Source organism: Paralichthys olivaceus, chromosome 17 (assembly GCF_024713975.1).
Source record: "Paralichthys olivaceus isolate ysfri-2021 chromosome 17, ASM2471397v2, whole genome shotgun sequence".
NCBI lineage: Eukaryota > Metazoa > Chordata > Actinopteri > Pleuronectiformes > Paralichthyidae > Paralichthys > Paralichthys olivaceus.
The window spans coordinates 5,613,834-5,626,382 of NC_091109.1; the positions used below are offsets into that span (position 1 = coordinate 5,613,834).

Here is a 12,549-nt window from a genome sequence, read left to right on the forward strand (position 1 = left end):
ATGTGTTGAGCGTCCATGTTCTAAATGACTGAGCGAGCAGCATTTCCATCACAAATTAGCTCTCTTGGTATTAATCAATTTTCTAACCACACAGGAAGGTTGAGAAGCATTTATCTTTCAAACAAACTATAAGAGTAATACAAAGATTTATATGTAATATAAATAAGGAAAAATTATGCAGAGGAAAATATAACAGTAAAAGAAGAACTCTGGTAAATATATGCAGAAATCTGTACTTAGTACCTTAAGAGCAATTAAAAACAAATTCAGAGCCATTGTAGTGAATGGTAAGTATTCATCGAAGAAACTCAGGAACCTTTATTTACAATGTTAAATTGTAATAAAACACAAAACGAAGAGACGAGTGAAGAGTTGCTGCTTTCGGTGGGAAATCTTCCTACCTGTCAGTGGTGCATGATATGCGGAGGAGTAATGTATTGAAGAAGCTGGTGAGTTCTCTCTGCAGTCTCTGGCCGACGTGGTTCTTCACTTCTTCTGGTTCCCCTGAGTTCTGAGTCGAAGTCTGAGTTTCCACAACAAGCAGCAAATTCAGGAGGGACACCGACTCCTGGATGATTAATGGATGAACGAACAACAGATTTTAATGCAATTAGTTACAATTCATCCAATCTCAATAACACGATACTTTCATGTTTCGTTCAACAAATTTTGAATGTGTTGGTGAGTTTCATTTTCCTTTTTATAGATCGTACTTAAGGTAAATGGTAAAAAAAAAGTTCTGGGATTTATCTTCCGACCTTTCGACTCAAACATGGAGGTGTATTTGTCCGAGCACCTTCTCTCCCTTAAAAAGTCAGATGCAGAATTTCTCACAGAGAGCAGTGCACGTCGAGTAGATAGTGAACGCAAGTGTAGGCAGCGACAGATGTTCCTGAAACAGCTCAGTAATTACAGAAAAGTTGGAGCAGAGCAGAGCCGCTCACCCCTACCAGGCATTCAATCTGAGTCTGCTTTAGCTGCCAGGGGAAGGCTTATTGTTTACACACACATTAATGAGAAAGCCAAGGTGAGACTGATTAAATCCTAAAAGCAGCTCTCCCAACTAAAACAGTGCGGTGATTCTCCTCCTCCGGCAAGAATATGAATCCAACTCTGTTTTAAGAGAGCTCAGGAAATAATCTGTGCCGCAGGTCGGAGGTGGTGCGCTGTGATACTGCTATTCTGTTTTTATGAAAGCGTAATGCGTTTGGCTCGTGTGACGGCGTGTGATTTATTGACGCATTGATTACAGGGATATAACCCTCTGTGTTGGGGAGGAGAGTCTGTTTAAGGTTTAGAGAAATGTTAGCAAGTAAAACATGCAGAAACATTTGACTAATATTTCAATTTGTATTTTATTTTTATGATGAACAAACTCTCTACCGCCCCAATGCCCAACCTGTCCAAACACCTGGAGGAGCAGGGGACAGAATAAAATAGTTAACAAGGTCACATTTATTTATCATGGAAATAATGAATTAACTGGTTAAGAACAGACATGGATACAAATAAAGGAAGAACATTTTTTTTCTAGGACATTAAAATAATTATACTATATTTCACTGTGGTCTGCATGAATAAATATACTTAATTGAAAAAGACAGCTCAGGGGTATCAAGGAAACTGAATAGTGGATCCCAGATGGGGAGAAATTTGTCCTTGGACCCTCTGAGTAAATGTTTTAATCTCCTCTAGCTATATAAATTCTATCAGGTAACTCAACCACAAAGAAGCTTTGGGTCGATTTATTCATTCCCCATGTAATATTCCTCTTTTGCCTGTGAGCAGTGTCGTAAAATCAATTATGTTTTTATGTCTTTTCCTTCATGTTGGATGTTTTTAATCTGTAACACAAAATACGGTGACTGCTGCTGACATTTGCCCTCTGTACAGCAACATTCCAAAGGTTCTGCTCCATGTCTTCCCTGGCAAGTAGTATTTTTTTTTTTTTTAGAGAAGTTATACAATTCCTGATTATTGAAATTGGCCATTTTTGACCTCAACCACAACATCTAAGCTTGAAAATGAAGATATGTTTGGAAAATGTAGGTCATGGCTCCAACAGAAGTGATGAACTTGAAACTAGCTGGATTAAATTTGCACCATAGGTTTTCAATGTTTGTTTCTAAACACTACATCTTTAAATGTATCTATGAATCTATAAATAGGAAATGTTTAAACATTTCTGCCTAAATTCAAAACTGTTTTTTTTGGGAATTGATGATGGATGGACTTTTAATAAAGTGTGAAATAGAAAGAAGAGGACTGAAAGTATCCAGAGCTGTGACAGATATTAAAATGCAAGCTGTGGCTTCACAGTGGCACCAGTCTGCATCAGGAGTTTGAAGCCAGTAAATACTTTTGGGACATTTTCGATAACAGTAGCACAGATTTGGAGGAGCTAAGCCTCCGAGTATTATAAGTCAAAGTAATAATATATGTCCTCTAAGGTTCTTAATGTTCCATATAAATGCAATGAAAGCTTCAGAAAAAGATTTGAAGAGAAATTAAAGAAGTATAACACATAGCAGAATTTGGAGAGCACCTACATTTTCACAAACTATGATTTCTGTATGTTGGAATGTGAGTTAGGTTGCATTGTGTTACTAGAAAGAGTCCAGAATTTGGTTTGAAATGCTCCATGTCAGTCCTGTGGTTTGTTATTTCTGATGTACTCTACGTAGGTTTAAGTAAATATTTGCTTGATTACTCCTGGCAATGTTCTTAAAGAAATTAAAGAGAAGAGGAAAGTCTAACCAGATAACGGAGATGCACACATGCATATTGCACAGGAATATACACACACAAAATGACAGCAGTTCATATTACTAAGTGAAAATATAACATTTTGATAACATGGCTGCTGGCTCTCTGGGAAATCTCCAGTCACATGATCCATAGAGTAATGTTATACCAGTGCATCCCAACTTCAAGAATATAATAATTAAACCAATTTGTGTCACACAACTCTCAAATATCCCTTGAATCCCCAAAAAATATATTGTTCTGTTATTGTGGGGTTTTTCTGACAGGCTTGTCTGCAAAGTTTAAATTATCTGTACCTGGCTGAGAAGCAGCTCTAGTATCCAGCGCAGGTCCTCGTCCTCTGGGTCAGATGCAGACTCAGTGTGCATCTGTCTGAAGTAGGCATTCAAAAATGCAACAATGCCCACCAGCAACCTCTCATCCTCAACACAGGCTGGGCGCACCTGGAGAAACCTGCAGGGATGGAGAGACAAAGAAAATGTCAACAGGAGGGAGCAAAAGTGCCTGAAAGGAAGATACTCAATAACAACATATTCTGAAATACATTGAGAGAGAAAATCAGGTTCTATCCATTTTTGTTTTCCCTATTTATCTTCTTTGTTTTGTTCTGTTGTGAACAATCATTGCACAGAGGAAATATTTGTTTACGGTGATATGCCATAAGAGAGGAAAAACCTAGACTTGGCAGTGGGTGGTAGTAAACTGATGGAATCCACTCAAGGTATTTAAGAAAGAAATCCAATCTTAGAAACAAAGATTTCAATAAAGATTAAAGATAAAAGATAAACATATTATGTATTGTTTGCTAGATAAATCAGGGCAACATTCAGGAACAAAAGTAATAAATAAATCTGAACAATGCCAAGCAGAAAAACTAACACGTACGATTAATCAAGGTACCAAACTTAAATATTTTTATGAGAATACTTTTAATAAATATATTTACAAACAGAAAGCATTGCTCTACAACAGCAGTAATAATGATAATGGCAGCCATAAAAGCCCTCCCATTATTTTCTTTATTTATAAACCTTAACAAGACATATTTACTGACTTTGGTTATTAGCACATGAAACTGCAGTAATTAAATGCGTGTGCGATGTACCTGGTCACTGCTGATTGCCAACTGAGTGAGTGTAGAGTGTCTCTGCAACTGTGGCTGGGGACATGAGGGAGGGTCAGTCTGTCAATCAGCAGGTAGAGGCTGAGCCTGGAGAGGGCAGAGGTCACAGACCTGTGTCCTGCTGCCTTGCCAATGGCCTGGATGCAGTCCTGCAAAGCGGCAGGGAGGTGCACCACCCGCAGCCACAGAACCTGTTCGTCTGACAGCTTTAAGTCATGATGAAATCTGGGAAGAACAAATTCCTAATGGTTAAAATATTTATATTCAAAATTTGATTAAGTGACTACTGATGTGCTGACGAGCATGTTTCATAAGAAGCAGCATTATAATAAATGCATTAACAAACACATTGGATCAATCTGGAGGGATGACACATTTACCAGTCATTCTGCGAGAGTGGTTATCTGACACTTGCTTGTGAAAGAAAAAGGATCAAACCAGCTACATTTAAGAAGCCGTACTCAGGTCAAAACTATGACTATAAATATTCAAATTAATTGTAGTAAGAAACAACAATATCATCAAAGGTTTAAGACTTATAAACTGTATAATATGTAACTTTGGCCACTAGCGGTCTCTGAATCAGAACAATAACAAAAAACCTAGTTGTTGTGAAGCAGCGTGGGATCGTGGGAGATGTTGTCTTCACCCACATTGCAGAAGAAAATCTACCCCACACGACTCAGGCACATATTGACGGATGTTGTCAAAGTTGTTTGGCCTGGAACTTATAGCAGAGACAGCCAAAGCCACGGGGAAAGCTGATATAACGCAATTAAAAGGCAACCAAAATGAAATGTCCCATTACTTTGAATAAAATTGGGTATTTTTCTGGGTTGGAAACTAAAGCATGTAAGTACACAAGTCAACAAAATAGGTCTATTTGTTTTTAGACATTTTAATGTATAGAATTGTGAGGTATAAAACCTTTCAGTTTAAGACAAAGTAATAAGTCTAAGGAAGGCACATTTCAATTTCCACGACAAGCTCATCTTAAACAAATACTCTGCTCCAGATGATAATGTAGCTTCAGACAGATTGATCCATGTATGGCGTATTTTAAATGTCTTTGCTGTAATTAAACTTGATGAAACTGTATGAGAGACGCTGCAATCTGTTTGAATTAGGTCACATTAGGTGTAAATGGAGACAGATTAAACATAAGATGCTGAGCCTCTGAAACTAATTCTTTCCTACAAAATTCTCCATAGAGAAAACAATGTGTGCACGTGAGATACTGTATCATTCTCTTTCTGTTGGTTAAAAAAGTCCTGCCAAGTAATTACTGCTCTGTTCTGCCATTTTCACCAAAACTTATTATTTTGTGCCATAGACAAACAAAATATTGCATAAAATCTCAATAGATAAATGAATAAATTTGAAAATGAAAACCAATTAAGAGACAATAAAAGACAATTACATTTCTCGTGACTCAGTGACTTTACTCTCCAGACATCTACATAGCATTTACATAAGAACACAACTTGAAGGAAGAAACATTGAGGTTCTTACTCAGGGTCCCTGCTTGAGCTGCCATGCAGCTCCTCAAGGAGGTTGTCTATCCCAGAATACCATGCAGTGTTCCAGGCCACCTGCAGGGCTTGGCGCGCAGGGGCCAGGGTCAGGAGGCCAGAGGATGAAGGCAGGACGCAGCAGTACGGGCTGACGGCGTGATGACTCGCTGCCTGGAACGGGAGGTTGTACCTGGGAGAAAAGTTAGGAGAAGATAAATATGTGGTGAATATTGCTTGTGATGTGTTGTTGATGAGGGGAAAGCAGCCCCTAATGTGATTTGAAAAGATGCCCTTCACAACTTCATGGATGATGTTACCTGCGTATTACTGTCAGCGGTAGGGAGAACGGTGCGAGTGTCACATCTGTGCTGGATTTGTCCGACCTTATGTGACAGGAAAGGATCCAGTAAATCAAATTTCTGCATGGTCGTACACACTGTTATTAGAAGTATAGTTTAGCTTAAAAGTAAACAAAAAACTAACCATATTTCTATGCCAGCAATCTCATCAAACAGCAGCAAACTCATTAAGATAGCGATCTCATTTCCACTGCTTTTGTTCTCCTTTAATATCAGGGATGCTAAAATAGAGACACATACATACAAAATATATGAAAGCATAATATCCACACTTTATCTCTCCTCTTGAACATATATTTGAGAGTTTTCCTTTGAAATTTCATTAGACAGAGAGAGACCAACACTTCAATGAGAGTGTCACCCCACTACTGGCTTTGCTTCCGCTATGATATTATCATGATTCTGAAATTAAAGGTAGAGTTGGTGAGTTGTTTCTGAAACACTTTTTGTCTTGTTTGTTGAAATCCTCTTCACGTCCCGATATCCAGCAATGAATAAAGTTGTGACATGTTTGTCTGCTGTATCTGTCTGTCACTAACCGACCTGACTGCCTGTGTGCACCGTGCTGTCACTGCGCATAACTAGAGTCTTCAGCCAGGGATCAATACACATCTGAAATAGAAACAAGTTAGCGGGCGGGTCACAGAAAAGTCAACTTCTATCAGTTGTCAGTCAGTGCACGTTCATGTGTTTTGGGGCCGTAGCTTTGACGAGAGAGCCGATGGGAAGGAGTGGGATGTATCTCTCGCATTTTTTCAATTTGTGGCCTGCTCCTGCTAGCTTTTCCAGGATTACCAACCTTTGCTTTAATGTGCTTTAAAAATGAGCAGTGCAAACATTACAATTTGTAATCTATATATTTTTTTGACAAATATGCTCTAAAAACAATACAGGTAGTCCTAATCAAGATGTTATGATTTAAAATGAGGGGCTGACAACAAAGTTACAGCAGTGCAAATGAATCTCTAGACGATACACTGGTGCTGAGATGAGCTCCATAGCAACCAGTTGCATCATACTAATATGCCACTTACTACAGAGTGACAACATGGTTAAAAGCTATGCATCAATGGATGCCTTGTCATCTTTTTTTGAGTATGTGCCCTCAAGCTACACAACACAACGTGTATAGCTGTTACTTAATGAGCTGTCTTGCGAATGTACCCCTAAGCAGTGTGAGGAGCAGGAGGTTGCGCTGTGCCAGGCTGTGCCTCAGAGATGGATCAGCATACACCAGCTTCCTCAGGATACATACACAAGGCTCCAGCAGGCAATCCAAGCTCTGGGGAGAACAACAACATACACACTTGGTGTTTAATTGCAGGGAAAACACAAACAAACACACATTCTCTTTCCATCTTCCGCTGCTCTGTCTCACATATAAATGCACAGGAGCTCTTTACTGTCACTTCACATCAAATAAACCCAAATTTAATGATTGCGCAGGTTGCCGGCAGTGGAGGGTTGGAACAAATACGACCTGCAGGCATCGCTCTTTTACACACTTGTTAGCTGAGACGAGTCATTCTCTGTGGCCCCTGTTCTTCCACCAACATAGAGCCATATATGCTGGATGATTACCCCTGTTAGCAGCTTGTGATTCTGATTCCTGGGAATGATCAGCAGACTGGAGTAACTAGAGGGGAAAAATCACTGCTGACCAGGGCCTGTCTGACACTATTAACACAGGCCATTTCATCCTTCAATCATGCACGCCTCAGTGGGTTTCCACCACATCTCCTGGCTGCACATGTCCTCGCATGAGCACATATAAGAGAGGACATGAGCACAAATGGAAGCACTTGTTAGAGCGTTTATCGGATACAGGGTTTGTTTTATTTGGCGTCAACTGCGATTCACTCGGCACACATTCACTTATCACTTCACCAAAGCTTGTTTTTACCTTGTTGCCGTTGACACTTCCCATAATGAAAGTAATGACTTTGTCTGTTATTCCAAGATTCTTCAGCACTGGGTGCATTGTCGTGTCTGCAGGAAAACAAGAGAGCAATTCACAACACTGACAGTAGACATTTGCATAATCTTCAAATATTTGCTTCCACTGCTTGTCTAAAACATATGGTGGTATGATGGCACAAGCTCTGTGCCGCGCTGCTGCAAAATGTTGTTTTCACACAAGGAGATCTTTCACTTGTGTATCAGAAAAACGTTTAATGTTTTTTGAATCCTATCAAGTAGATTAAATGTATTCTACAATAGATAAGGCATTTTTAACCTCTTTTCATATCCTTGACAATTTAGGCACTGAACTACATTATGGAATATCAAACTGTTATTGAGATGAGACTTGTTAGGAACTGCCTTTTTGTACACTTTGCAGTGATACTATCTTATTTACAGATTTGCAGATGCTCGTGGGGTCCAACTAAAAACAAATGACATTTGTGAGACCAAAAATACAGCTGTTGGAAAGATCCAACATGTAATCACTGTGTTTAATACTCAATCATATTTATTTTCTCTTTTACAATTAACTCACCTTGCAGCACCACAGACAGCTGCTCGGCTGCCGATCTTTTCAGAGCGATGTCAACAGTGTCTGAGGACAGGATACAAAACAGCTTCTCCACCGACTCCACCTTGCCACAGTTAAATACGATAAGTAAACACGTATTTCTGTTAGAATAATGTCCCTTTATCTATGTTGGTAGGTTCATACCTTGAGAACAGACTTGCTGTTTGTGTCCAGTGAGATGTCCAAAGGATTTCTGACGCAGTAGAGATTGGGTAGCGTGGAGATCACTGGTTGATCCAGGTCTGGTCTGACTGTTTTAGCTTCATCAGTGTTGGTTAGGTGAGGAATGACTTGTTGCACTGCTGCTGTTCTCACACTGTTTAGAGGAGAAATTGAACTGAATATCAAACTGACAACATTTACTTTTTAATCTATCTTTAAGCTCTGATAAAAAGTTGAATGTTACCAGCATTTCCTGTTTTTTTAAATACAGCATCAAAATGACAAATCTATTATTAGACAAATCTTTCTGTTGCCAAAATGTTCGAGAGCTTGTCTGCTGCCCAGTGTCTACCGTTAATTTCCATCTCTATCAATATTCATGGACTGGGACAGACTGCTGTTCAGCACAGTCCTCACTGAGCATTTAGATGACTTGATGTGCACACTACCTGACAAGGAAAAGACTGGTAATATGTCCATCACAAGTGTTGTAAGACAAAATCTCTCCAGAGTTCGCCTGAACTCATTTATACAAACATTCCTGTTACGCACACATCTGGGCAGGCACATCACCCACAAACAAACAAACACAGCGACGCACAAATACAAACACAGACAAAAAAAAAAAGACCTAAACTCACGCAGGCTGTTTAGTGAAAAGGAGACGGAGTGCTGCTTTTAGTTTGGCTGAGCTTGGAAACACGTTGTCTCTTGTCACGTCCGACGTGTCACTTATCAGCAGGACACAGTTACCCAGTGACTCTTCGGTGCCGGCAAAACCCTGCCACACACACACACACACACAGACACACAGACACACATAGTTTGACACTGCTTTTGCAGACAATGGAGCAAACAATGGGGAATTCCAGCTAAGCAGCTCAACAGTAAATAAAATATGCATCGCTTTGATTACGGGTGGTTTCATTTCGTCTCTTGTTGACATGGCGGGCCCATCTCTGAATGGCCTCCTTGAATTAAATCACACATGACAGCCTAGTCAAAATCTCATGTATATTCATGAAGAATTTCCAGGCTTTCTGTTGCCTGAAACTGAACAATTAATAAAAGCTTGTTTTTTCCACCCAAAAAGGAAACAATATAACACAGAATATGTAAATGAGAGAATAACTACATTTTTCTCACTGGCAGCTCAATATGCTGTCTTTGTGGCCCAAGAGCGCTTAAATTGCACTTTTGATCACAGTTGTTTTGATTGTGGAGAACATACCCCTCCCCGCTCCATTAATATAATGTAATAACTTCCAAATATGATGCTGCTTTATGAGATCTGCAGTTGCCGGTACAAATAAAATGGAGCCTCCACAAGAGCACAACACCTGCAATATGGGCATGACCGGGTAAAGTGCCTCATTGAAGCTGTCCCAGGTTGATGCTGTCATCATCAATCGTCCCTTGAGCAGGAATAGCAGGATATCCTTGGCAGCAACGTTCACCTATAGATCACAGGTAAAGTGCTGAATTCACAAAGGCACTGCTGCTGAGAAGACATTTGATAACAGGTACAGTCAATGATAGACTTTCAAACATCTAGATGACATGCCACTCGTGAACCCTGACATTTTAGCATGCCTTTACAAGCACAATCCCAGTAACTTTACTCTGCATTGTGCAGCATTTATTCCTGAAAGCCTCTAAATAAACTAACATATTAAAGAACTGGACAGAATGAAGGTTCTAATAAGTACCAATAATATCCTACTTTTTCTGCAGAGTCCTGGAGTCCAAACGCGCTTATTTCATAGAGCACTCTGTGGTGGAGCAGGAAGTTGATTCCATCACAGGCTCCTTTTTGCTGTCTTGACACATTCTGGATGCCGACGCAGTCCTATGGGTGTATGTAATCACACAAACGCACACCATGAAGTGTCGCTATCCTCTCACTTGTGCATGCATACGAGAGTTCCAATTCACTTTAAATGTAACCATGCACTCTAGACAGTGCTTGGTAGAAAGAACACGAAGACTGATTTCAAATGTCAAGAGATTTTTTTTTCACAGCAGACTGTCAAAGATGCTTGATCCATCCATCTTCATCCTATTTATCAACTTAAACAGACACACCTTATTGCTCTGGTGCATGTTAGTCACGAAACCAGTGCACTTATTTAAACACTGTAAATAAAATGGCTTGCTCTGACCTTGACCATGTTGAGACAGCATGTGTACGTATCCGTCTTGACGGACGGTAAAGAATGAGACAGCAACTTGAGAAGAAGTTTCTGGCTCTCTGTCTGGAGAAGCGGACTAGGCTGATCAAACTTCCACCTAGTGATGGATGACCAACAGATGCAATGTTTAGACACAGAATAAAAAAATTACTTTACACCACAAAACACTTTTTCAGTATCTTACAGGTAAGAGCAGATGTGAACACATTCTTTGATGATGGGTAAGTGCTGGTGAAACGGGAGGCCGTCGATGGCCTGGTCTGCCAGCTCCAGTAACTCCAACCAGTTTTTTTCTCCCTTGGTGAATAAATAAAGGAATTAATATTACTCGTCACATGCCATGCAGGTTTTCCTCATGAAATCTATACCTCAGCTTGTGCTTCCTTGAGAAAGTTGCAAGTGGACTCCATCCAGAGGGCAGCGCGGGTCACCCTCCTGTAGAGGTTGTGGTGGTCAGAGTTCACCTGCTCCAAGTAAGCCACTGCTGTCTCTTGCATGCTGGGTAATAAACTTCCCAATGATGTGTCCAAGCATAGATGGAATACAGCTGTCGCAGTGCTTTCTGGGAGATTGTCACCAGCCTGAACAAGGAAAGAACTTTAATTTCTAATCTCAAATCAAAGAATTTACAACAGATTTGGTCAAAGAGGCACATACGCACCTTCTCAGGAGGGAGGATGGTCTGTAGGAGTTTAATGGTGAATATGGCTGTGCCTGTGTAGGCCATTCTGTGGTGAATCTGAGCGCTGTGAGAAATGTCTGCTGGATGGCTCTGATGGTAGCTCAGGATATCGCTCAGTAACTCCATGAAGGCTTGCAGCTTCTCTTTCTGAAACACAAAGAGACAGAAATGTAGAAGAAAGAACACACACCGCACAAACAAACAAACACACAGACGTGTGCACATGTACTCACATCACGTGCGTGTTCATATTCAGACACACACTGAGGCACAGCTACTGGCTGAGAGCCAAGGAGAAAAATTGTTCGTTCCAGAGGTTAGGAATTGAATGTAATCAGATTTCAGAGTTATTTTGGGACGAGATACAGATCCACCCTATCTCAGTATGAATAAATTGGGACAATCTATTCTCAGCCAGTTTATTGTGTGAGCAGAGAATGAACAATAGGAGATAAGCACCAGCAGGGGGCAGTAGATGTCCTGTGCTTTGCTGTGGATGGCCTGAACAGTTCGGCGCATTCCCATAGGAAAAACCTAGAGGTCTGGCACAGAAAAGCTGCTCTCCACATAAAGATGACAAAACAGTTCTCAAGCTGCACGTCTCTGGCCATGTATTAAACAGCAGAGGGCCAAGAGGGGCCTGGGCTTGACAAGTGTATAAGTCCCCCTGCAGAGGAACATACTCTTTAAACAGCCAGGGAGGATAACAAATGATTCTGCATGGTAAAGGGAAAAAACACACAACAACTTAATACAATTCATTGTGTGGACTTTCTACACAAAATAAATGAAGACATTTACTAAGCCAACAATTCTGCTCGGATAAACCCAGGGGTACAGCCAAGAGGTGTGCATGTACGTGTGAGAGGCTCTTTGTCACCAGCAGAAAGCTTTTGTAACCTTATATAATTCATTCAGCTCAATCAATCGCCTACAGTTCTCCTTGACAGTTGAGTACCGTATGCCTCTGTGTCTGTGGCAAACTGTCTGGCGGCCAACCCAGTTCCCCTTTTCAGTGAAGTGTATCCATTCATCTACATAAGAGGCTGTCATGAGCCGTGTTTTGACTTGCCAGCTCCATCCCCACCAGGCTGCAATCGTCCCAGACCAACTCACAAACGCTGTCCCCGAGCAGGAGGATGGCATCACAGAGCAGCCCCAGAACACGATGGAACACATGTGAACCCTCTGAGGAAGAAGAGAGAAAGAGAGGGA

The 12,549-nt window shown here is 40.6% G+C and overlaps 1 protein-coding gene across 2 annotated transcripts in view; it reads right to left on the reverse strand.

Annotated features, from left to right (window-relative positions):
* Positions 1–12,549, reverse strand: part of rttn (rotatin) — a 33,566-nt gene that overhangs the window by 14,457 nt on the left and 6,560 nt on the right. The window contains exons 10-27 of one of the 2 annotated variants that reach the window (XM_069511978.1): positions 12,407–12,522; positions 11,314–11,481; positions 11,021–11,233; positions 10,837–10,949; positions 10,623–10,749; positions 10,184–10,309; positions 9,801–9,917; positions 9,102–9,241; positions 8,443–8,614; positions 8,263–8,362; positions 7,666–7,751; positions 6,927–7,044; positions 5,887–5,983; positions 5,721–5,786; positions 5,402–5,593; positions 3,872–4,114; positions 3,063–3,219; positions 402–568 (exon numbers count right to left, since the gene is read on the reverse strand). In XM_069511978.1, the coding sequence (XP_069368079.1) occupies positions 402–568; positions 3,063–3,219; positions 3,872–4,114; positions 5,402–5,593; positions 5,721–5,786; positions 5,887–5,983; positions 6,927–7,044; positions 7,666–7,751; positions 8,263–8,362; positions 8,443–8,614; positions 9,102–9,241; positions 9,801–9,917; positions 10,184–10,309; positions 10,623–10,749; positions 10,837–10,949; positions 11,021–11,233; positions 11,314–11,481; positions 12,407–12,522 (2,518 nt within the window). Of the gene's footprint in view, positions 1–401; positions 569–3,062; positions 3,220–3,871; positions 4,115–5,401; positions 5,594–5,720; positions 5,787–5,886; positions 5,984–6,926; positions 7,045–7,665; positions 7,752–8,262; positions 8,363–8,442; positions 8,615–9,101; positions 9,242–9,800; positions 9,918–10,183; positions 10,310–10,622; positions 10,750–10,836; positions 10,950–11,020; positions 11,234–11,313; positions 11,482–12,406; positions 12,523–12,549 lie in introns of those variants that run through there. The other variant, XM_069511979.1, reaches the window with a different exon arrangement.